Source organism: Scleropages formosus, unplaced genomic scaffold (assembly GCF_900964775.1).
Source record: "Scleropages formosus unplaced genomic scaffold, fSclFor1.1, whole genome shotgun sequence".
NCBI classification, from domain to species: Eukaryota; Metazoa; Chordata; class Actinopteri; order Osteoglossiformes; family Osteoglossidae; genus Scleropages; species Scleropages formosus.
The window spans coordinates 186,987-212,014 of NW_021641047.1; the positions used below are offsets into that span (position 1 = coordinate 186,987).

Here is a 25,028-nt window from a genome sequence, read left to right on the forward strand (position 1 = left end):
CCTAAATTATCTGACAATATCTTATGAAATGTTACTGGTATGCGCTGAACTCCGGAGAATAAAAACACAATACGTTTTGCATTTTGCCTTACGTTATAAAGTAATAGTCCTCTTATGGTTTTCACATTTGTTTTCTTTATTTACTTTCCTAGGTTGTTAGCGTAGATCCATTCATGCTTTACCCCTAACCACTTGTCCAATGGAAGGTCTCAGTGGTCTGAAGCCTCTCCTGGATGTATAGGAAGTGAGGCAGGGTACACCCTGGAAGGGGCACCAGTCCACACACACACACACACACACAAAACTCTCAAAACTCAACTCTTTGGCACTTACATTTACATTTATTCATTTAGCAGACGCTTTCGTCCAAAGCGACGTACATCTCAGCAAAAGTACAATTTATGCATTACATTACGAGAAGGAGACATGGCTGCAGGACATGAAAGTCTCAAGCAAACCTAGTTTGTTCCCTACACCTGCTGCACCGAGGTTCATCGTTCGAGTAGGTGCGTAAAACACAGGATAGACAAATCCGATACCCTCCCACCAATTTTTTTTTCTTTTCATTCTCTCAACATATTGAAGCCACAACCCGGTCCTGCAGATACATCCTGCATAATATTCGTAGGATCTGTCCCTACCTCACTACTGACTCCGCCCAACTACTTGTCCAGGCCATGGTGACTTCCCGTCTGGACTACTGCAACTCTCTCCTGTGTGGCCCTTCCTGCTAATGCCATCAAACCTCTGCAGCTTCTACAGAATGCTCCTGCACGAGTTGTGTTTGATTTGCCGAAGCGTTCCCCCGTATCTCCTCTACTCGTCTCTCTGCACCGGCTTCCTATAGCTGTCTAGATCAAATTTAAGACTCTGGTTATGGTCTACAAATGCGTCAATAGAGCTGCTCCCAGATATCTACAAGACTTAGTCAACCGCTACACCCCAGCCAGGCCCCTTCGCTCGTCTACTTCTGCTCGCTTGGTGGTCCACGCACGAAAGGTGAAGCTCGGGGGTTCTCGGTTCTGGCTCCGTTGTGGTGGAATGACCTTCCCCTGTGACTCAGAACTGCAGAAACTCTGTCTATTTTCAAGAAGGGTCTGAAAACCCACCTTTTCCAGATCCACGTCACCAAAGATCTCTCCAGCTCATTTACGGTATAACTGTTCACACATCGTAACTCCATAAGCATCCCCCACATACAACCTTATTCAGCCACTACTCTGGCATTGTACTTGCTCATTTGGGTATCTTATAATATTTAAAAAAAAAAAAAAAATGGTGGGACGGTATCGGGATTTGTCTATCCTGTGTTTTACGCACCTACTCGAACGATGAACCTCGGTGCAGCAAGTGGTAGGGAACAAACTAGGTTTGCTTGAGACTTTCATGTTTGCGGCTATGTCTCCTTCTCTTAATGTAATGCATAAATTGTACTTTTGCTGAGATGTATGTCGCATTGGACAAAAGCGTCTACTAAATGAATAAATGTAAATGTAAATGCCAAAGAGTTGAGTTTTGAGACCCTTCTTAAATGCTGAAAGGGCTTCAGCAGTTCTGAGTGAGAGGGGGAGGTCATTCCATCACAACGGACCCAGAACTGAAAACCTTTATGCTTTTGATTTTGGACCTCTTGTGTGTAGGACCACCAAGCACGTAGAGGTGGAAGAGCAAAGCGGTCTGGTTGGGGTGTAGCAAGTGATCAGATCTTGTAGGTATCGTGGAGAAGGTCTGTTAATGGTTTTGTAGGACATAACTAGGGATAATAGCAAAACCAGCAACAGTATCTGTTTACCTGGAATACTACTCATCACCCTGTTCCCACAGATGACCTACAGTATACCAAACTGTTTATCCTCAACTCCCAGGGAATCCTGCAGTAAAAGTTAGTGAATTTTACACGGCAGGAGTCAAAGGATCTCACAGGTCTCACGCAGTGTCCACCTTGCCAAAAAGCATTACGTATGTTTTGTTCTGTTGACGGAGACTGACGTTTTCCCTGGTTGACCTTGTTCCTACCATGCAACACACAGCACTATACCGACACACAACAGTGCATCTACACACGTGTTCTCCTAGGCTAATGTCACATTAGAACTGCATTCTGAGGTGCACTGGAGACAACTGGGCTGTTAATGAATTCACTCTGAGGGGCGGTAACACCATACCTCATAATTAATCATTTTCAGTCATTGCCGTAAGAGCAAAATAAATGTGGAGTCTGGAAACCAAACTGAATGACCAAACATAATGCTGCTTTCTCTGTGCACAATCAAACTACAACTGTTTACCCATTTATACACCTTGGTAATTTTAATTAAAACACGTCCATCAAATTAAATTTGAATTTTTCAATTTTAAAGTAAAATTAAACCACATCTATCAACTTAAAATCAGTTTTGATTTACTGCTGGTGAGCTTTCAAATAGCAAAAATACAGAACAATGAGCAAATAACTGTACGTAAATGTATCATTCTAAGACATAGCAGAGAAAAGTGTCAGCAATTAACAACACCAATAATAATAATAATAATAATAATAATACTAAAGAAAGTCAACTGGTAGCAGCGGCTAGAATTGTTGTCTTTGGACCGATAGGTCACAGGTTCGAATCCCCCCCCCTTCTCTAGATGTCATACCCTTAAGCAAGGTACTTACCCTAAACAGTAAAATTACCCAGCTGTATAATTATTATAAACCATTAAATAGCTTAAAACTGTAAACCGCTGGAAGAAGCGCCAAGTAAACACGTTTCACATGAGATGTTCCGGAAAACGTGTAACACATAAACAAAGTCACGCAGAGATCAGTGAGATAGAATATACACGCGCAAAGTTTGGCTTTTAAACAGTTTCTTAAAGGCACAACCGCAATTTCGAATGAAGTTGTTCTCTCCGCAATTGCCGCTCGCATCCCCGCGACTGCGAGCACGTGCTGATCACGTGACTCCCAAACGCGACGCGAACAGGCAGGACGATGCTTTCAAAGGCTGCAGTCAACGTCGACATCTGTAAAATAAAAGTGTGTGACGCGGGACACGACACGGCGAACCAAGTCCCCCGAAGCGGCAGTACGGGTGGACCACCGACCCCCTTCATGTAGCCCTCTCCTCCTCGTCCTATCGGGGCTCGGGGCTCGATTAGCACTGCCTGGGCTGAGGAGTCCGAGTCGCGCGACACCGCGTCCAGCGCGCAGCTGCGACTGCGCACGACCACAGTTGTGTTTTAGAGTAACCGAGCGGCGAAACGGACCGCGAGCACCACGGAGCGCGTCACCGGGGCGGTACGGCTACGGGTACGGCTTGACGGCTACGGGAGGAGGAGGAGGAGACGGGGGAGGAGCGGGGAAGCGAGCGGAGCCAGCTGGCTTGACTGGAGGGGGGGAAAGGAAAGGCCATAGATACAGCAACAACTGGACGAAAAAGTGAGTGGAGGCGCATCAGAGGTCGGCGGAAGAGCCCGCAGGATGGCCTCGGAGGAGCTCTACGAGGTACCGCGGCGCACCGCCCGCTCATAGCCGCGTTGCTCCGCAACGGCGCCGCACGCTTTGTTCGCTAGTTTTTCTATTCTAACGTTTGTCCCGTGTGAAAGGAAGTCGTTTGCAAAGTAATAAAGTGGCTCGGTGCAGCAGAGTGAGTGTGGAGCCCTGCGGAGGCGACGAGGCGAGCTGTGGGAGCGCGGGCGCGAGCCGCTCCCGCCCGAGGCTGCCTGGCTGGTCTGGACACAGTCGGTGGCCGGTACTTCGGCCCCGCTTCTTGTTCTTCGGTTCGCTGCTGGCGGGTCGAGTCGACGAGTGTGTGCCGCACCACTGCACAGTGCACTGGGACTCGCTGTCAGGAGCAGCATCGGCTACATGTCACCTATCCCGCCCGGCTTCTGACCTGACCTGTGGCTCTGTGCTGTCGCCTCGCGCCATGCCATGCAGCTCGTTTTTCACCTCGACTCGTCCTCGCGCAGATCCGTGTCGCCTGTTGCGATAGGCGCCGTTGTTGGGTTGTTTTTCCACCCGATTCTTTTTTTTCTGGTGTCGCCCGTCGTAACTAACAGAGATCCGTTTCACCGTATTTCTTATCGTCTTTCATGATAGAAGTGTGTTTTTGACCTTATTTTGGATATGATATCGCCTTGTCGCGATCATAAGGGTTTCTTGTTTTTTATTGTTCTTTATATCGTCTGTCGTGACAGAGGTGTGGAGTTTGACCTATTCTTGGATATTAACATCGTGTGTCACAGAAGAGGTGTTTTCATCTTATTTTGGATATTTCTAATTATATTATATCCCCTGTCGCGATATATTTTTGTTTTGAGAGTATATCTGTCGTGACAGAGGAGTGGGTTTTAATCTTTTTTGCGGATATTTCATCGTCTGTCGCACACACACACAGTTGCTGTGTTTTTTTTCCCCCCACATCTTGAATATTATATATCATCTGTCGTGATAAAGGTGCGGGTTTTGACCGTATTCTCAGATATTACATCGTCTGCCACAGCAGATGTGTGTTTTCACCTCAGCCTGGGACATAACGAATCCCCGACCCTTGACAGCGCTGCGGTCCCATCAAACTCGCCATATATCGTATCACTTATCGCGATAGAGGCGTGGCTCTGATAGTGACGTTGCAATGATTGACATGGCCTGGGCCGAGGGCGCGAGGCAGGCGAAGAGCCACCCAAACTAAGGCCTCCCAAGAGCTTCCCGATGGGCAAGATGGGCTGATTCTCATATTTGACTGTATTCAAATGTAAATGTATTCAGGTAGCAGAAGGGTGAAGGTAACCTCTGGTCTAAGGTGTCCCTCGCATTAGCATTTGTACGTAAACGGTGCAGTTTGAAGCAGTAATCATGCAGCAATAAGACAGATATAAGTTACCAACCGTACTGATCGATGATGAGAGGCGATCACTAGTTGTCTGTGGTTGTATATTCAAAACATTTTATTTACATTCACACTTTTTCATTTTGCTGATGCTTTTCTTCAAAGTTACTTAGTTAAGGTGCTCGCACTACTTGATGAGGGGTGATTATGCCTGGTGTTTGCATATAGACCATAATCACACTGGAGTTGAGTAAAAAGTGGAAGTTACATATTTGCAGGTCAAAGTGCATCTTTATTGTATTGTGCACAGCTCCTCCTTTTAATTTCTTAATTTTCTTGCTGTAATTTAGTGTCAGATCTTAGAATAAGTGCAAGTTGTGTGCAGGTATTTATTTGCAAGACTGCATCTATTGCCTTTTTATTACAGTTTTTGAAGCAGCTCCTTAATGCTCTTACAACATCTGAAAAATCGTTTCCCCATAAGATGATCTCAGAGTGCAAGTTACAAGTGAGTAATACAGTTGTGAGGTGTGTGCACTGTTCATTGAAGTCAGAGCATCAGGCTGTTATGAAGATCGAGTTTTGAAGTACTTGTCAAGGAATTGGGTTTTGAGAGTGCGTGAAACTTGTACCACTGAGTCAGTGCCAGCTCTTACCTACCACATAAATACCTCCAAAACCTTATATCCTCCAGTTGAGTCCTTAAGGTTGAAAGCAACCATGTCAACCATGTGGTGCCTGGTCAACCTGCTCTTGTTGAACTTCAACTTTGTCAAGAATTACAGCCCTTTGAGGGAATTTTGTCTCTGCATGATGTGTCCAAAGTACGGTAACCTCAAACTCTTCATTTGTCACTCTTCCAATGCTTCCAGTGCGAATTTTCTCCTGATTTGATCCAAAATCCATCTCTTTGTTTTCCTGGCCATCCATGAAACTCCTGAGTGAGAATCTTTGCATTCTTAGTGCATGAGATAGTGTGTTGATGGTATAAATTCAAGTGACAAACCTAGCAGGGCCGTGTTAGTCCAAGGTTGGGAACCACAGTGTTCTTCTTCATGGACTCATCAGATGTTGTTATGTGGAGTCTTTCTAGCTGAACACTGCATTTTCTTGGCAGATTTTCATGGCTGGGATTGAGCTTAATATAGAATGATGTGAGAGCTGTTTCTAGATCTTTCTTGGAACAAACTTAGATGCCGTGTCTAGCAGAGTAGAGGAAAAACACCTTTTTTTTTTTTTTTTTTTCCAGTTTTGTATAAATATTTTTGTCGAGACCAAGTCAAGAAGTGTGTTTAGGGATTCTGAAGAGAATAGACCTGGTTGAGGAGAACACTTGATGTAGTGAGCGTCCTTATTTTGTTTGAATTGCTCTTTTAGAAGACAATGAGTCATACTTTGTACACTGTTATGGTACTGGGAGGTGTTTCACAGCGTTAAGTCTGTCCAGCAGCAGAGCACTTGTGTATTTCTGAACCCTTTTGTTTTGTTTGTGTGAAAGTTTGAAATGAGTTTCTTTTTGTTTTAACCAAAGTTATGTATTGGCAGCAGAAGTTGATCTCCCTGCTGAAATCTTTTATCGTTCTCAGTGGGAACAGTAGAAACTCTTAAATGATCTACTGAGTGTGTTTAAAAAACATTCACCAAACCATAGAGGTGTCCAGGTAGCGAAATAAACCAGAAAAAATAACAAACACGACTCCATTTTTGCCATAAGTGGTAGTTTACTATACCATGTTTTGTGGTCAGAAGATGTTTTTAGCTCTCGTTTATTTCTGAATGCTGCACCTCTGTTTCTGCACCGTAGGAATTCTCTTCAGTCTTCCAGGACATTCATGTAAAAATAGATTAAAAACTGTTTAGGTCAGCAGGTAGCTTAATACTGAGTGAAGTGGTTCTGGAACCAACAGGTTGTTGGTCCAAGTCTCAGAAAAGACACTTTTTACTCCTTTTAATAAGAAACAGAATAAGTTTGTTTTTTTTTTTTCTTTTACACTGTCAATAACCACTTGTCCTTTGCAAGGTCAAGATGGTTCTATTCTAGAATCGATGCTCGATGTCGATGGTCCTATTCTAGAAGTACAGGGCGCAAGGCAGGGTACACTGGCAAGGACCGCGTTCCATCAGAGAGAGATGTCTCTCTCGCACACATGCACACACTCTGAAGGGCGATTTGGAGTCACCGGTTCACGTGAAATTTCACATGAAATTTTTTTTGATTGCGGGAGGAAACCAGAGCGTATGGAGAGAGAACTGACATAATGTGGCGAACGTGGACGGTCCAGACAGACTGAGCCAGATTCAAACCCACAGCCCAGGAGAAGTGAGGCACCTGCTCTACATTATGGAACAGGCCAAATGCAAAATGTACAAGGTAGTGTCTTATTTGTGTGTTACAACTTTATAACCCACAGTCAGAAACACATGAATTTTGGTCCTTTGAGCCATACACGAGAAAATCAGGTGCAAAACACTTTTTGTAAAACTGCCTTGATTTCTTTTTGGCATTGTGATCCAGCTCTTGTTGGCGATTGGCTAAGAGCTAAGCTAAGGTGAAACAGAAGCCAGCGACCCGGTGCGATGCCAGACCCCTCAAGCAGTTTTGGCAGAATAACAAGCCAGTTTGTACTTTCTTTACAGAAATTAATAAGATAAATGTTTCCTTTTTCCTGGCTACAGTGTAACATTTATATTTTATGAGTATAAAATATAAGTATAAGTTTATAAGTATTTTACTTATTACAGCTCACTGCATATGATTATAGGAACATAGGACATATTTGTTTTACCCTTCCCTTTGTCTTATGTTGCTGTCACCATGGCATCGACACCAGCAATTAAGTTTTCCGTTGATTTCTTGTGTACGTTATTTACCCACATCACACTAGTGAAGTTCTTAGTGGAAATGATTACATACTTCGCATGTGTCATGGTCAGCCCCTAAGACGCAAACTCTTCATGTTACATAAGACTCTGCGTTTGTCAAATTCACTCATCAAAGCACTCATAGGTGACTGACAGACGACTTCTGCGAATCACGTTGTCAACATTATTGATGAGTATTGGGAGTTACATAATTTGTGAGGCTTCCTGTTGTCTGAAACGTTGGTATACTTTCAGGGAAATCAATAGCTGGGAAACTCATCAGCAGTAACTGTAGCATCTGGTAGTAATCAAACAAATAAGAATTTTCAAGTAAATAGTGGCCAATACATTAAAAGTAAGATTTTATGAAGTAAAAGTGTCAGTAGCTGTTGACCCTCCCTGCTATTCACTGTCGAACCAAAATGTTTCTCCACACCAGACGTTTGGCAGTGTTTGCAGTAGTTCTTTCCCAGGAATCTTAGTCGGGGTTTGTTTGTTGACCATCCAACCCTCTGGTATGACTGCAAGCCTGGGGGTGGGGAGCTTTCTACATGGTGCAAGAGAGGAAGATGTGTGGATGTGAAAGATGGTTTCGGAGTTCTAATGGAAGGCCTGCAATGTTCTTTCCCAACCGGAGTGGGCTCCTACACCATTTTGTTCTTCTCCAAATAACACATGAGCCACTTGTTACATCACAATGACCTTCTGTGGAGGATTCAGTCATCGTTTGTGCTTAGTCATGATGTTCCGAGTGCTCTTCAGCAGGACTTGAGTCTTTCACAGTTGGTTCTCTAACACTGTGTCATCAACTCTACATAAAAGCATTTCATTTTAAATGATTGTACTCAAGTTGTGTTTTTAGTGATTATTTTTAGTAACATTTTGTGGGGTTTTTTTTTTTTTTTTTTTTTTAATCTGTGGTTTTGGCTGCTGCAGTTATAATTGCCGTGAATTTTTGAATGTGTCCTGCTATTCTATGAGGGAAATGTAATGGGAATGGCCAATGTACTCATATTTATGAAAAATGTATACTTATGAAATCAGCATTAATGTTTCAAAGATGTTTGCATTATCAAGCCCCAAACGGGGGATAGATATTATGGAGCATATAGCTTTCACTGTTCATATTTTTAACAATATTTATATTTTTATTTCCATTTACATAAGACAGGTAGAAGAAGAAACTTTGCACAAGTATGAATTCTGTGTATGTTCATTCGGGCTAATTATCGGTTTTATTATAAAATGATTTGTTCTAATACAGTGATAAGTTTAACAGCTTAAAGGTGAAAATGAACAAAGTTATGTAATGATTTTTCATCTCGTAGTGATTCTGAGATGTATTTATGAAACTCATTAAAACTGTAGAGCTTTGTCTTTTAAGTGCTCCCCATTCCATCTGGGAAAAGTTATGTACATTGAAGACAATGGAGGTCCGTGTAAGGGGTGGGGGTTGATACCCCTGTAGTAGGGGTTCCTCTGGGCTGCTTTCATAATACTCTGGATTTTAGAGCGTTACGTAATCGCGGGGGCTTTGGATTCCACAAGCTGCCACTTTTAGCTAATCGTGTTACAGGTTTTTCAGCCTGTTGCTCTCCGTGGTGCTGAAAGTGGTTGGGTTGGGATGTCAATTAATGGATGTTACCAAGTCTGCCATGTATTTCTTTTCAGTTTTGGTTTCTGAAGCATAAGAGTTCTGCAAAAACTGCAGAAACGTGAAAAACACATTTCTTAAGGCTTTCTCTTTTTTTTTTTTTCTTCTTTTTTTTTTTTTTTTACGGTTTCATTTCGGGTTGATTTGTGTGTTGGAGGTCTTTGAATTCCAAATACGCAGAAGACAAAAGAGCAGAGAATAAAACTAAATTTCAGATTAGTTTTATATTAATCTGAATTTAGGTTAATACTGAACACACAATTTGCTTTGAGTCAGAAACTACCATTTTTAGGGTTTTTTTTTTTTATATATTAATTTATTTTTTTTTTTTTTTTTTTTTTTGGGCAGTTTGTCCTCTGGCACCTGCTGACAGTTACGAAGCTGTGATCATCTCTCAGATTGAATTCTTAATAATGAAGCTGTCTGTTTTATCCTTTCATTCTCATTATGATTCATTGCCTGCCTGGTAATTTCGTCCCTCTTCAATTAATGCAGGTGTAATATTCTGCTCGAGCTCATCTGAAGAGCTAATTAATGAAGTCCCCAAACACACCTGTGTTCACCCGCAAACCACAGTTTGCAGCCAGTTTCTCTGAGCTAGGGGTCTAAATTATTTCCTGTCTCAGTGACTTCTAAATTTGAGGGAAGAGAGTGGAGGCAACAAAGTTATCACATGTCTCCATGGGGTTACTTGTCATCAGCAAAACCGCAGCAGCTCCCCTCCCCCAACCCACTGGAGAGACATTCCATTCTTTTCCCATCACGGACTGTGAACGTCCCTCCCAGCTGACCTTAAAGACCTCCTGTGGTCTTCAGTCACGGAGCTGGGTGCAGCTCCTCATTAGCTCCCAACGCACAGTTTGCTCTGTGTCTCGTGGGTTCGAGCAGGAGGACACTTGGCTCAAAACTGACCTTTTGGAGGTGAAACCCAATTATGCATCTTTCAGGCTTATTTTTCTGCATGTCTCAAATGAGGTTTTAGGTTTAGAGATAAAGAGACATCCAAGTCAAAAAGTGAAATTAGCGCAGCATTTCAGCTTCTATGTCACCTACTCGGGCACAGAGAAACATGGTTTTTGTGGTATTTCTCTCCGTTTACATGATGATCCACTGCGCAGCTTTGGGCGGCGCACTTTCGAGTCTTTCTATTCAGTTTGGTTTGTCGTCGTGTGGAGTGTTTCGTTGTGACAAAACGATGAACCGGCTCAAGCTCGTTTTCCTGTACTCGGAGTTGATACCCGATTATGAATGTGTGAGGGCTTCATGACAGCGTCAAGAGTTCAAAAGCTGCATGACAATAATTGCTGTCATGCGAAAGTCAAAGGAAAATAAGCTGCCTTAATGATGTGTTTCAGCTGTGTGTGTCTGTTTTGTATTACACGGTGTAATCCGTGCATTTTCTCCGTCTCCCTGTGAAGACACTTAGGGCCAAGGATGTACCAGCCAGGTTGGTTGGTTGGTTAGTCAGTTAATTACCAGTGGCTTGTTTTTCATTTTTTACTTTTTTCCTGCTTTCTTGCCCCCTTTTTCAGTCCTGTGCTAGGCTGTGTAATCTAGACATAAAACATTTTTATTTGATTTTATGACATAAATATTCAGCTCCATTAGTTTTGATTTTTATTCCGTCTCTGGCATGCTTCATTATCTCATTGTGGGAGCTGAATTTTCAATATAAATAACCTTTTTCATCATATTAAATGATGCAACCCCACAATCAGTGAAATGGGGGCATAATGACAGAGAGGATTTTATTGAGCAGTGGTTTGTATTTCAGTGCATATTCATTTTTTTTTTTTTTTTACATGGATATAGATGAACATGAGAAATGAGACCTGTTAATATCCCACATGAATTTTGAATGTGCATATTCCAAAGCTTTGTTTATTAAATTATTTTTGCATGTCATGTCACTGTGTTAATCTGCAGATTTTACAACTATGCACTCAGTGTAGTTTTGAACAATAATTGTGTGCTTATAACCTATTAGTACAACAAAATTTTGTGTAGCAGCCCTCAGAACAACTGCAGAAAAAAAGAACACTTTAAGTAAATAAGAATTAGATTGAAACTTTAAGTCCTTTCATGTAGCTTTTCTAATGGTAATGTAGCTTCAGCTACATAGGGGTTCAATCCATCCTTGACTGTGAACTGTAGCTATTGGACCACTGGGCTGTGCTTGGATTTGCCTTGAGGGTTATTTGCAGTTAGTAACTGTCATAACTCATTACCTTTCGGGACCACTTTCAATTAACTGTCTGTCTTGCTGACTTTGGTGTGACGGAGTAGTGGTGAGAGGACAGTAAAAATGGAGCAGATGTGCCACGTCGCCCCCCCGCTTGTTTAGTGTGATGAGAACCGTGCCGTTGTGGCAGATTACCGCAGGTTGGCATTTGCCTTGTCTAGAAGACAGTGCAGCCACCTGAACCTCTTGTCACATGTTGGCCCCTTTTAGCACAGCCGTGCTTTATTTTCATACGGCTGCACGCCTGGCAGTATGTCAGATCGCGGAGGGAGCCAAAGGTTGTGTTTTATCCTGAAGAGCCCGCTCTTGGATAGACCTTGCTTTTCTTACACGGGTGACTGAGGAAACACTGTGTTCCACCACATTTAGTTTCCATTGGGGAAAATTCTCAGCTGAATTGAGTGAAGCTGTGAAATTTTGGCCAGTGTGAAAACTGCATCATTAAATCGTTGAAATAACTGAGTGGTCTATATATTACACTTCTCAATGGTATCTTTTAATATTCCACTATTTTTGATTCATGTAGGTTTTTTTTTTTTAAAAAATGTTTCTTTTACCATCGGCACTCACTCCTTCTGGGTTAGGGTTAGAGTTGGGTTTGAGTCTGACTCATGCTGCCTAGAGGTTGCATACCCTCCCCATGTTCCTGTTAGTTTCCTTCAGATACTCTAGATTCCTTCCACACCCCAAAGAGGTGTTTCTGATCAATAGATGACTCTAAAGTGCCGTTACTGTTGGCAAGTGTGTCAGTTTGTATGGGATTACTCTGGAGTGGACTGGTACCCATCTCACACACTGTGCCTCTATGATAGGCTCCACATCACTGCAACCCTGCATTGGGCAAGCAGTTAATGAAAGTGGATGGATTATCACATGTGTCCCTTAGCTACTCTCCTCTGGATCTCTCTGATGAATGTGGCCCTTTGTGAAAATGACCTGTAACATGGAACCCTCTTTTTATGTTTTTACATGTTTTATGTTTATAAACTACGTGTAGCAGTAATTCCCAATGAAGAATACATTTGGAGTGACTGCATTCTGACATGCAGAATGGTTTTCATTAGTGTTGTGCCGTAAGCTTGATGGCATCCTGGTGTCAAGGCTGAGCTGAAGAATTTGCTCTGTTCTCGTCGGGGTGTGGTGAGCCTGGCTTTGTTTCTCAGTCAAAACATACTGGTCGCTGCCTTGATCTGCAAACATGGCCTTGTGTTTGTGTAGGCCTGTAAACAAGGGGTGGTAGGCCTGCTTTTCCAGAGAAGACTAGCAGCTGTTTGCAGCAATGTATGTCTGTGACCTGTTGACACCTTCCGGTGTCTTTTTTTTTTTTTTTTTTTTTCCCCCCCCTATGCTAAACACTCATTTTTTTTTAAATCTCTTTCAAAATAATCTATTTTACATTGAACTCAAAAGTCAAACAGTCTTTCAGTAATATGAGTGTATGATATACTTCTTCAGGTAGCTTCTTTTAAGAGGGATTGTGCAATGGATGGTTCACTTCATCACTGCCCAGTAATTATTGTGTTCAGTGCTCTGTAATAATACAGCGTGATATTTGCTCTGGTGGAGTCTGCTGAATGTGTGCTCCAAACAGTCAGAGGACAGTGCTGAGAAAGGCGCGGGATCGCCACCGTCACTCATCAGATGGTGGAAAGCTGCAAGTGGAGAGTAAACAAGCCTGAAAATGACACATTTGTGCCCAGAGCTGACCCAGGCAGCACAGCTATGTGTGCAACTGCGTGCAGTATAAACACCACTGCAGGGTTTCATTCTGCTCTTGTGTAATAAAACAAGGCTCCATGTTCAGCTTAAAATAAATGTAAAAATGTACATGGTTAAACCGTTAACGTTAAGGTCAATCATTGTTTTGCTTAGCACGCGTTGTTCTCAAGTTGAATGCTCGGTGTGTTTCTAGTCGCAAAAATGCAGCCTGTGATTTTGAGCAATTTCCATTTACCCTGCAACCTGCTCCAACACCACTGACTTATGCAAAAAATAAATAACCTCAGGCACATCAAGTACCTTCGACTGTCCTCGGAGAAAAGAAACTGCAGTCTGTCCCTCACTGTAAGAAAATTGGACTGATGTTTGGCACAGTCAGCATGAAGAAAGGTAAGAACACATCCTGATGGTGATGGCCTTTAATATGTTGAATGCCTTTAATGCTACATTATTTTGAAGTCTGATTTATATGTGCAGTAACTTCTATAATGTTATGAATATAGAATATGCAGGTATCCCTTGATTTGCAAACTATCTATCTGAAATTTTGGTGTAACAGCTCTTGACTTTTGATACCCAGTGTTTGATTTACAAAACATATATTTATTTAGCAGATGCTTTTCTCAAAAGTGACTTCCAATGAACTCTAGTGTTATCTGCCCACACACCTTGTTTACCCAAGGTGACTTATACTGCTAGATACACTACTTACAATGGGTACCTGATCCATATATCAGTGGAACACACACTCTCACACTAGGGGTGAACTTGAACAGCATGTCTGGGCTGTGGGAGGAAACCCACGCAGACACGGGGAGAAGATGCAAACTCCACACAGACTGAGCAGGGATCGAACCCACATCCTCTCGCACCACCCAGCTGCCGTGAGACAGCAGCGCTACTCACTGTGCCACCGTGCTGCCCACATGAACAAAAAAAAAAAAATCTGTAGAACATTTATTAAAATTGTCAAAGAAAAGTTGTGCAGTAATGTGCTATAATTGGCATGTTTACATCCAGATCTACCCATCTGCTAGGAATGTCAGAGTATTGCACCAAGAGTGGGCAGTGTATGACATTCCGTAGGAGTGTCTTTCGGCCATAGTGGATTTGTTATTTAATTGAATGATTGCAGAAAAGCAGAGAAATTAGTAGGGAAAGTGTAGCTGAAACTTTTGGGCTATTTATGCACATTTTGGCAACAGTGTGCAGTTTAACAAAGTTGTTCACGGTAAATGTGACGTGCTCACCGGATCCCTGATTGGTTTATTGCTCATCCTGTGGAGATCATTCTAAGTAAAAAGAAAAGTGGGAATCATCTTGGAGCAGTTAGTGTGTAAATGTGTTTTATATTATGCTTAAATTATGGGTTGATATATATGTATCTTACAGTGTTTCGATATTTTGGAAAATTTCTTTGGGGTTTTTCAGTGGGCTGGGAATGCATTATTTTTCTCCATTTAAAGTAATGGGAAATTTTGATATCAGCACTCTTGTCAGAAACTGATTTATTTTGTAAATTGAGGGATGCCCTGTACTGATACATCTGATACATTATACACAGTTATATTTTGATTTTTGGTTTTTTTCAAAGCGGGGGTATGTGGTGGCACAGTGAGTTTGGCCAGGTCCTGCTCTCTGCTGGGTCTGGGGTTCAAGCCCTGCTTGGGGTGCCTTGCGATGGACTGGCATCCCATCTTGGGTGAGGCCTCCCCCCCCATCCTTGTGCCCTGTGTTGCCGAGTTAGGCTCTGGTTCACCGTGACACCACTCAGACAAGCGGTGTGTGAGTTTTTTTTCCAGTGTACTTTATAAGATCAACATACACCTTCTTTTCTAGCATTAGTCTTTCTGTTGCGACCTTTAAGAGCCTTTTGACTGGTTGGAAGCTTCTTTACTCTCTTATCTCTTTGGCAAACCATGTTTAACTGTCTTGAAGTAGATCATAATTAAAAACTAAATGCGAGCATGGTTGGTGCAAGTGTCAGTTTTGGAATGGGAATTATTCCCATATCACACTCTTGAAAGTTCATGTTACGTAAAATGCTCTCCTATCCTCATAGCAATATACATCTAAATTGTATAATTAAATCGCATTTTCCTTTTCTTCGTCTTCTGCTAATGGAAGACCTCAAGAAGCCTGTGGTGTAGGATGTTCTAAAGTGTGTCTCATAGGAGCAGTAAGTAGTTGTTAGTCTTCATCTTGCATTCATAAGATCATGGTTTGAATCCCACCCCCTGCACTGTTACGGTTGTTGAAGGTGCTTATCTTGAATTGATAAGTATAAATTGCCAAGTTGTATATATGGGCACATAATTTTAATCACTTTGCGGAAATGTGCCAAGTAAACAATAATAGTAATAATATGATAATCATTTTTATAAATAAAATAAACCTTTATAAAAGTTTTGAGGATGTTGATACCTAAAGTGAAATGTGTGTGTATCAACTGTGTGTTCAGGTTGCTGTAGAGAGCGCTTTCATGGCCACTAGGCAGGAGAAATTAATGCATAAAGGTTTCAGCCGACAGTCCTCAGAGTGAATTTTACACTTAGCTTCTAAGAGAGTGTGAGGAACAAGCTGTGGGCAAGGTTTTCCGTGTTTCCAGGGAAAATCGGCGCTGTTAACTTGGCTCTTCCTCACCGCCTTGTGAGGGAAGTCTGGGGATTTGAGCCCTGAGAGGTGAGAACGCGCAGCCTTTTCGGATCGAGTGCCACGCCTGCAGCCTTGTGGTCTGCAGTGTAAGAGGAAGATCATGGCCCCTGCTCCACCAGGCCAGCTTCATGTGTCTGTCCTCCACAGCTCTGTGGCGCACGTCACAAAGACGGTCATAATCTGAGACACGGCTCCTCAGTGTCGTAACGAGAAAAGTAATGTCTGTCTTGTTTTCTTTTAAAAGGTTTGAGCTTTTAAATTTCCAAGTCTACTTCCTCAGACACGAGTTAAATAATGGAAACCGTTCACCCCCCAAGCTGCAGGCTGTGTCAAAGTGCGATGAAATGGTTGAATTTGTACTTGACATGGAAGCCAGTGTTTAGTCAATCCTAAAATAGCTTAACAACCCATATGCAAAAGTCATCGGAGCGAAAGTTTAATATAATCATACGTGCAATTTTGAATGCTGATAACCCTAATCCTATTCATCATAGGAACCTTTAATACGAAGTATAGCTAGGGTGAGATGGTATAGATTTACCCAGAATTTGTGCGCAATTCTCTAAAAATTGTTTTCATGAATAAACCTGCTTTTTATTAATCTTGCTGCTCCTTTCCTTTCATTCTGACTGCTTTTTCGTAGGTTAACAGGGCATCTGGAAGTGTAGTGGTTAAAGCTGTTGCCTTTGGACCCATAGGTCCCAGGTTCGAGCCTCACCTGCAGCTGCAGTCCCCTTGAGCAAGGTACTTACCCTAAATTTCTCCAGTTGAATTACCCAGATGTATAAATGGGTAAATAATTGTAAGTTGCTTTGGAGAAAAGCATCAGCTAAATTAATAAATGTAAATGTTTATTATACATATGTTCCCTCATGATAAAGTAGGCCTGTTGATTTTGAAGAACTAGTCACCGGAGGCCTGAGTGCAGGGAGGACACATGTTCTCATGTCCTTACCCCTGAGGGGGATGGGGCAGGTGATATGGGGTCCATGCTGTTCCTGGCAATCTCCTCAGCGACCTCCATCACCAGGGATTGCAGCTGTCCCTGTTCCCAGGCTGACTTTGATAGGTAACTGTTGAGCTTAGGAAGCCTGTATACTGTATGCTGTCATTCCAAGGACCAACCAGTCAAGGGCTGAATCTCAAAAGAAGATCTCAGATTGTTCAGGATGAAGTCGCCCCTTCGGCTGAGCTCTCGCCCTCGTGTTGAGACTCGATGCTGACGACGGTAAAGACTGTCGTAAAGGAGTTATTGACTGCCAGTGACGCAGTAACATGTTTTCACATGTTCATCCAACGAAACGAGTGAATTGTGACCCTCCCAAAGCTCCACAGAGACCTTCTCAGTCTGTGTCCACACTCAAGGCTCCAAAGATCATTTTCAGTTTGTTTTTTTAATTATGTGGGATTTAAATACAGAACAGCTTCGTCTTTTCTTTTATACAGCAGAACTGGTGCAATCTGGGATTAGTTCTGTTCGATGAAGCATAGGCAGGACTGTCTGTTGGCACCGAAGCTCGCAGTCTTCAGGATGCAAGCCCATGTCCTTAGCCACCATCATGCTCTTAGTTTGTCCCCCCAAGTTCTTCTTGTTCCGAACCAAGTATTTAACCTGCTCAGACTTTGGGAGGATTAAATAAATGAACCCATAACAATCATGTGCTTAGAGCTCATAATTCTGACTGGTTTAAGCACATTCTGTATTATGGTGCTTAATTTGGCTATAAAATGAACCCAGAAGTTTTGGTCTGAATCAATTGCAGAAAATGAATTTGGCAGCCTTTGCGACATAAGGTTTGTGAAGTCCTTCAAGAGTAGAGAGCCTGTTCATTAATAGTGCTGCTGTTTGAGGCAACGGGTCATGTGTGTGAGGTTGGGGGGGGGTGCATGAAAAGACGGTGGTGTGGAGGAAGACCTGTGATTCTGCAAAAAAGGAGAAGGCACTGCAGCGGAAAAGCTGTGAAAGCTTAGAACTTGGCTCTGTTACAAGCACCCCAACCCTCCAAAATCGAGCAAAGGCTTCGCTGCCCCCTGCCGACATGGAGACGCGCAATTGTGACCACACCATAACAAACACATATCTTAAGTTTAATGATGATGATGTTGTGTGCTGGATCTGCTTTGTTCCCATGGTTACCCACCTGCCCAACGTCCAGCTCCCCAGCCATACACACATAGAAGTTTCACCGTTGCCTTTTGAGGTTGGAGGTTTGCATCCATGCAGCGCTTATGGAATCGAATCGGCGCTGCCGAAAAGTCCCAAGTGGAGTAATCCTGTTGGATTTGTGACTTCCTATCAGAAGCTCAGTGTGGATAAGACGAGTAACCGGAGCAACCTTGTTTGGTTTTGGGCCGACCGCCTGGAGGATTTGATTAAGTGCTTCTGCTTGTTGAGAGGAAATGGTTACTGAGATTGTGGGCACGTATGCTATATAGGTCATTATCGAGGTATTTGGCACATCCTGTCGCTTAAGCCTTATACCGCAAATATTTACCACTTTCCAAGACTCCTGTGACCTGCAGCTCCTGTTCCCTTGTATGCCTTAGATCGGCTATGCGAAGCTGTGCATCTGTGTTCAGCAAAGACCCTCTAACAACGCTGATGGCCAGATGGTCTGCTTATCTGACGAAAATCCAGAGAGTCACGATGAGGGATTCTCACAAACGGGAAGTAGGAGCAGCGTGTGCACATGTGGCTAAATCGAATGGAGTGCATGGGGGGAGTGGCTATGCTGATGCTCCACTGGAAAAATGATTTTGCTCAACATACATATTCTTCAGCATTTGCATGATGTGACATCTATTAAATTCATATTTTCTTTCATCTGTGAGATAGCTGGTAGCGTAGTGGTTAGAGCTGCTGTCTTTGGATCCAGGGGTCACGGGTTCAATCCCCACCTTCAGCTGTAGTCCCCTTGAGCAAGATACCTACCCTAAATTGCTTGGGTAAAAAAATTACCCAGCTGTATTAATGGGTAAATAACTGTAAGTTGCTTTGGAGTAAAGTGTCAGCTAAATGAATAAATGTAAATCTGGATAAACAAAAGATTTGGAAAATGAGTTTGCGGCGTCATTTTCGAGCATCGCTTACGCTTCCGTAACTTCCAATAAATACTTTTCATTGCATTTTTCAGCAGAAATGTACTCCCAGCATCTCACTTCTACCCATTTTTGTGCAGTTAAAGTGTATTGGCTGCAGCAAAACAAAGGAATGCCTGACCAGCTGGGTGTGGCAGATAGTTTTAGTGTGAATCGTTCTAGTCACAAGACCCCTGTTTCACATGCTGATCATGTTGTGTAGCTCTATTGCTCTTTTCTTCATGCATCTACTCCTCTTATTTTTGGCGACTGCGGGGCTTCCTCTGGAGAATACGGCCGCCTTTGGCTGCTGCCTCCATATTTTTAATGGAAGTCTGCGATTTATGAGATTTGTCAATAATTTCCTAAATTTTTCTTCCTCTCCCACCCGACTTGGTATGGCTCTGTTTGGATCACACCTGCCTTCTTAGTTCGTTGTTGAGGTGACGTCGCATTTTCCTGACATGGTAAAAACGTAGTTTATGTTGACTTATGTTGAGAAACTTTTAGCTTATTGTGACAGACTGAAGTGTCCCAGTATGACCACTTGGAGACACTCCTAGAAACACACAGCCATGCTCACCATATTGATAACAAGATCCCAGCATTGTGTTGGTGGGTGGATACGGACACACACACACACACACACACACACACACACACACACACACACACACACACACACAGAGTGTTAGGCCATGTTGCTACCGGTAACAGATTGCATTGTTCCAATATTCAGTGCTTCAGGTTAAAAGTTCAGTTACTCTTTCAATAACCATGTACAATACCGCAACACTTAACCTTTGTTTGTTTTTCCTGTTTTGTCAAATCGCCTATTTTGATTATTATTTACTCACTACTAAACAGAAGCAATGAGTTTGAACTGGCTTTGTAGTGCATCATGGGAAGTGCCCACCCTTTCTGGGAAATGTACTGTTATGGCAGGGGGTTCAGATTTCTTGGAAAATTATTAATAGGCAGTTGTTGGTGTGAAATGTCCATTTATGTTTCTGTTTTTGGATATATTATGTGTGAAGTGAATGTCTACACGCGTTGTTTTCGTATAGCCGTGATATAAAATCTTTTTTTATTTTATTTTTTTTTTTTTCCCCCTTCAAATGTGTTATGGACTAAGAGGGCTAAAGCTTGTTTCAAATAAGGTGGTCTTCAGTATAAAGAGAGAGGACAGAAGGGAGGTGAGAAGGATAAGGCCTTGATGTTGAGGGCAAGTACAGACATGCGTTAATGACAGGGATGCGTTCTGAGAAATGCGTCGTTAGGCGATTTCGTCGTTGTGCAAAGATCGTAGAGTGTATTTATACAAACGTAGATGGTATAGTCTCGATCGTAGAGTGTACTTATACACACTTAGATGGTATATAGCCTTGATGCAATTAAGAGACGTGGTAAACATGAGATTTATGATGATGCTGCCAGCGTGACACAGCATACTATTTTACAGTAAACTTTTTTATAACTAGAAAGAGTACACTGTAAAATAACGATAAGTACAGTATAGTAAATACATAAACCAGTAACATAAGTGTCTTCTCAAGTATTATGTACTGTACATAATTGTATGTGCTATACTTTTATACGACTGGCAGCATAGTAGGTTTGTTTACAGCAGCACCACCACAAACACATGAGTAACATGTTGCGCTACAACATCGCTAGTCGATAAGAATTTTTCAGCCCCATTATAATCTTATGGAACCACTGTCGTACGTATATGCGCTCAGTCTTTATGCGAAACGTTAAGCGGCGAATGACTGTAGTTGTACAGCCCCTGTACATGGTGTTCTACTGTGTTTTATGTTATTTGTTTGTACTTGAACTGAATATTGTTAGTAGCAAGCACTTCTCCCAAGAACACTGAAGTGCCTCACTGGCACTGCACTTGTGTCCATGACTTTGCCATCTCCGAAATCATGAACCCAACGCTCTCTTTTTCCGGCAACACTGCCCTCACTGAGGATTGTTGGCGTCACTCTTGTTATAGCTGATAGGACTTCATTTACTATTTTCACGTGTCAGATTTACATTGATGACTGATTTGTGGCTATAATGTGTTGTGAACAAAGGATTTTGCTCACGTTGAAGGAACCCAACAGAAAGAAATGGACTTTCTTTTTGTGAATGCAGCCATCATTTAATGTCTGGCAGTGGCAGGAGCAGAACAAATTCACTATTGAAATTCCTGATGCACACAAACAAACTGGAGAGCTGAGTGCAGTACAATAACATTTCTGAGAGTAGGTATGACATTTTGCCAACAGAATAAAGCCTTGTGGTGACCTGAGTGAAACACTTGAAGTAGGCGGTAGTGTGCTTCCATTTAAACACACATACATATATATATATATATAGTACTCATACTGTTGCTTCTTTGCAAGTGATTTTACTTATGTCTTACCTGTTACTGTCCCTCATTTTTGTCCCTCTGCTCTCTGAATCATCCTTTGAGTTCTCATGACCTTTAACCACATCCAGAGATGGCCACCATGTTTTTAAAAAATTGTTTAAAGAGAAAAAAGGTCTCATCCTTTTTACTTTTTCCAGTACCCATTGTTTACTGATCATATGAAACACTAAAATATACCGTATATGTTCTTTTTTCACATTGAGAGTGCAAAGACATTTGTTTAGGACACTTTTCTCCAAAGCAGTTTCCACTGTTAAGATACTTATAATGATTTAACCATTTTTAAGGTGGGTACTTTTTACTGCAGCAAATCAGGGTAAGTACCTTGCTCTAAGGCACTTGAACCATAAGTGAAACCTGAACAGGGAACCTTCTGATCTGAAGGCAGCACTCTGCCTACTCTGCTTCGTGCTGCTCCAAAGGCCATTGCTTTCTTTAACCTAATTCTGAATGTTAGTTTCCTTGGGCTACTAATTTTTTGGTTACTAAAGAAAAAATATTTTATTTAAACAGTAGCTTCCTTAATATGTAAGTTTGGGATGTTTTTATGGCAGCAACTCCTAAATCCCAAGTTTAACATGGTACCGTACCATACCAAGCCCCTTCCTGCTAGTCCTTTCATTAGCACTCCTGTCTCCCTCAGGAGAACATTGCTCTGCGGGCAACTCGCTTAAACATGTAATGGAAACGCAGAGCACCAGTGTCGCAGAGCTGCTCGGCCCATTATTTGTTGTATGTGTGTAAATGAGGCTGATGGGCCCATGGGTTTGCCAGTTCCCACAGGGTACGCCAGGGAACGCCATTGGATACTGCTTGCCCTTGGACAGAAAATGGCTACCTGTCACCATTAGTTTTGCCCAGCAGCCTGTGAGTTTCCTGCATTTAATGTTTGGGTTGTCTTCAGAAGTTTATCTTTAGGTCTGTTATATGACATTGCCTTCATAGTCATTACAGAGGCTAATGAAAGAATTAGAGTTCTCATTTTTCTATTAATTTTTCTTTTTCCATGCACAGAGTAGATACAAATGTGAAATAAAGATAAAAATAACCATGTCAAATAATTTGTGATGCTATGTATCCTGGAAATTGTTGTACAGGTAAGTAAGAAGATAGAAATGCTATGTTGATTATCCATAAAATTTCAAAGGTGTGCTTAACCAATTTATTACTGATTGTACCTAAAGAAACTCAATTAAAACAAACTGATTGTTTGCATCTGCTGAATAGAGGTAAAGGACCCAAATTTCTCTTCTGGTCTCTTCATTATTTTTCTTAATTTTCTTCAGGTGGAAAGAATTGTGGACAAACGGAAAAATAAGAAAGGGAAAATGGAGTATCTGGTGCGCTGGAGGGGCTACGGCTACGAAGGAGACACATGGGAACCAGAGATGCACCTCTCCAACTGCATGGAGTTCATCCATGAGTTTAACCGTCTTCACAGTGAGCAGCAGAAGGATGGTGGCCTTCTTCGGTCTACACGCAACTCCCCTGGCCACGGACCCGGCAACAACGCCCGCAAGCAGATCTGCAGGCCTCATCAGACACAGCAACAACCGCCATTACAGCTGTCGCTCACTGGAAATCCCACTACTGCCACCAATGTGATCCTGCCTGTCCAAAAACTTCGGCAACAGCAGCCGTCCCCTCTTGCTGTGCGGGATGCCGATGCCAAAATGGACACAGAGCAGCTTCTCTCTAGCCAGAAATACCGACGCGTCAGCAGTGTTGCCACTGGTGTGGCAGCAGCCCACACTGCTGGCACTGGGCGTCGGAGTGTAGATTTGGCCAAGTCCGGCATTAAGATCTTGGTGCCCAAGAGCCCCATGAAGAGCCGGACTGACTCAGAGGAGTCGCCCAGCGAGGCAGCCCACAGCCTTGAGCAGACAGGGCAGGAGCCTGACTCTGTGCCTCCAGAGGTGGCTTTGCTAGAGAAGCCCCCAGGGACTCTTCTGGGGCCTGGAGATGAAAGGGCTCGGATGGGGACACGGCCACGGACTCAGTCTATATTCCCCCCTCCACAGGTGCCCATCACACCTGCTGCGGTGCGCTCCCTCAACGGGAAAGGTAAGAGCAGTATCCTTACTGGGGCAGGTTAGATGGAGCCCTGTCACATCCCTTTTGTGTGTCAGCTGTGATAAAGTAACTTTGCCAGAAGTTAAGATGAGTTGCTCTGCATGCACTTCTTGCTGTGGTCTGTATACTTTTTCCTGTAGCACTTACTGATTTTTTTTTTTTTTTTTTTTTTTTTTCCCTCCCCCCCTTCAGGCTTGCTAATTGATTTAGCGGCAGTAACATTTTGGAACTCAAAATATGTACTAGAGTTTAATTTTCCATTATTTTTGAAACATCTGAAATTGATTCATCTCTAGAGCTGTAGCTCTACAAGGCTTTTGTTTTCCACACAGAAAATATGTTAAATGAAAATCCTTTGCATCTAGCCATGAAGCCTGTATGTCGTGTTTTTAAAAAAAAAAAAAAAAAATATGCACTCTGTTCTCACAGGCTCTGAAGACACGTGCGCACACACACACACACACTCTGTCTGAAGCCGCTTGCCCCGAGCGGAGTCGCAGCTAACTTGAGCCTAACCCAGCAACACAGGGCATAAGGCTGGAGAGAGAGGGGACACACCCAGGACGGGACGCCAGTCCATCACAAGGCACCCCAAGCGGGACTCAAACCGTAGACCTGCCAGAGAGGCAGACCCAGCCAAACCAGCTGTGTCATCACACCTCCCTAGGCTCTGAAGATTGAAATGAAAATTGGTATTAATTTGTTGTGCGGGTCCGGATCTGTGACACTTTGTTTATTATCGGCTGTTGCTCAGTGTTTATCACCGGCACTGTGCAGAGGGCTACAGCCATTGGCTGCGACGTGGATTGTTTGTCACCGTGGCAGCACGTACACAAGGCCGTGTTGCTCTCTGCTGTGGTTACACAGCTGCCCTCGTTGCGAGAGTGGCTCCTGTGCGCTAATGATTTTCTGATATCTAGATTAAGAGGAACTTCCATCACCAGATGGCATGGATACATAGAGAATACTTCCAGACACGATCCAACCAGAGACTGTAACATTTCTTTATTCCCCCCGTCCCTCCCGTCAGATTACTCGTCACCTTCTATGCAGAAAACAGATCTCTACCATAGCCTGTCCAGTTTTTTTCAGTTTTACCAGCTCACTGCACAGTGAGATTGGGCTAAGGTGTAGGAGGACCTGCAGTTCTTGGTTGTTTGGATTTTTATGTCCAAATGTATAAAAAATAATATGAATATCTTCCCTCTTGCACAAGTAATTCAGCCAGGCAGTGGTTGATGTGGAATGTGGGAAAAATACTAATTCGAGTTCTTTCATATATATATATATATATATATATATATATATATATATATATATTATACGGGGGTGCGGTGGCGCAGTGGGTTGGACCACAGTCCTGCTGTCCAGTGGGTCTGGGGTTCAAGTCCCGCTTGGGGTGCCTTGCGACGGACTGGCGTCCCGTCCTGGGTGTGTCCCCTCCCCCTCTGGCCTTACGCCCCTGTGTTCCCGGGTAGGCTCCGGTTCCCCGTGACCCCGTATGGG

General features: G+C 42.8%; 1 protein-coding gene across 4 annotated transcripts in view; it reads left to right on the forward strand.

Moving 5' to 3' along the window:
• The first annotated feature begins 2,965 nt into the window (after nucleotides 1–2,965).
• LOC114909040 (chromodomain Y-like protein) overlaps nucleotides 2,966–25,028 on the forward strand; it is a 28,743-nt gene continuing 6,680 nt past the window's right edge. For 2 of the 4 annotated variants that reach the window (XM_029249588.1, XM_029249590.1), the window contains exons 1-2: nucleotides 21,742–22,316; nucleotides 22,736–23,513. In XM_029249588.1, the coding sequence (XP_029105421.1) occupies nucleotides 22,194–22,316; nucleotides 22,736–23,513 (901 nt within the window). In that variant the 5' untranslated portion in view covers nucleotides 21,742–22,193. Of the gene's footprint in view, nucleotides 3,488–21,741; nucleotides 22,317–22,735; nucleotides 23,514–25,028 lie in introns of those variants that run through there. The other 2 variants (XM_029249589.1, XM_029249591.1) reach the window with 2 other exon arrangements.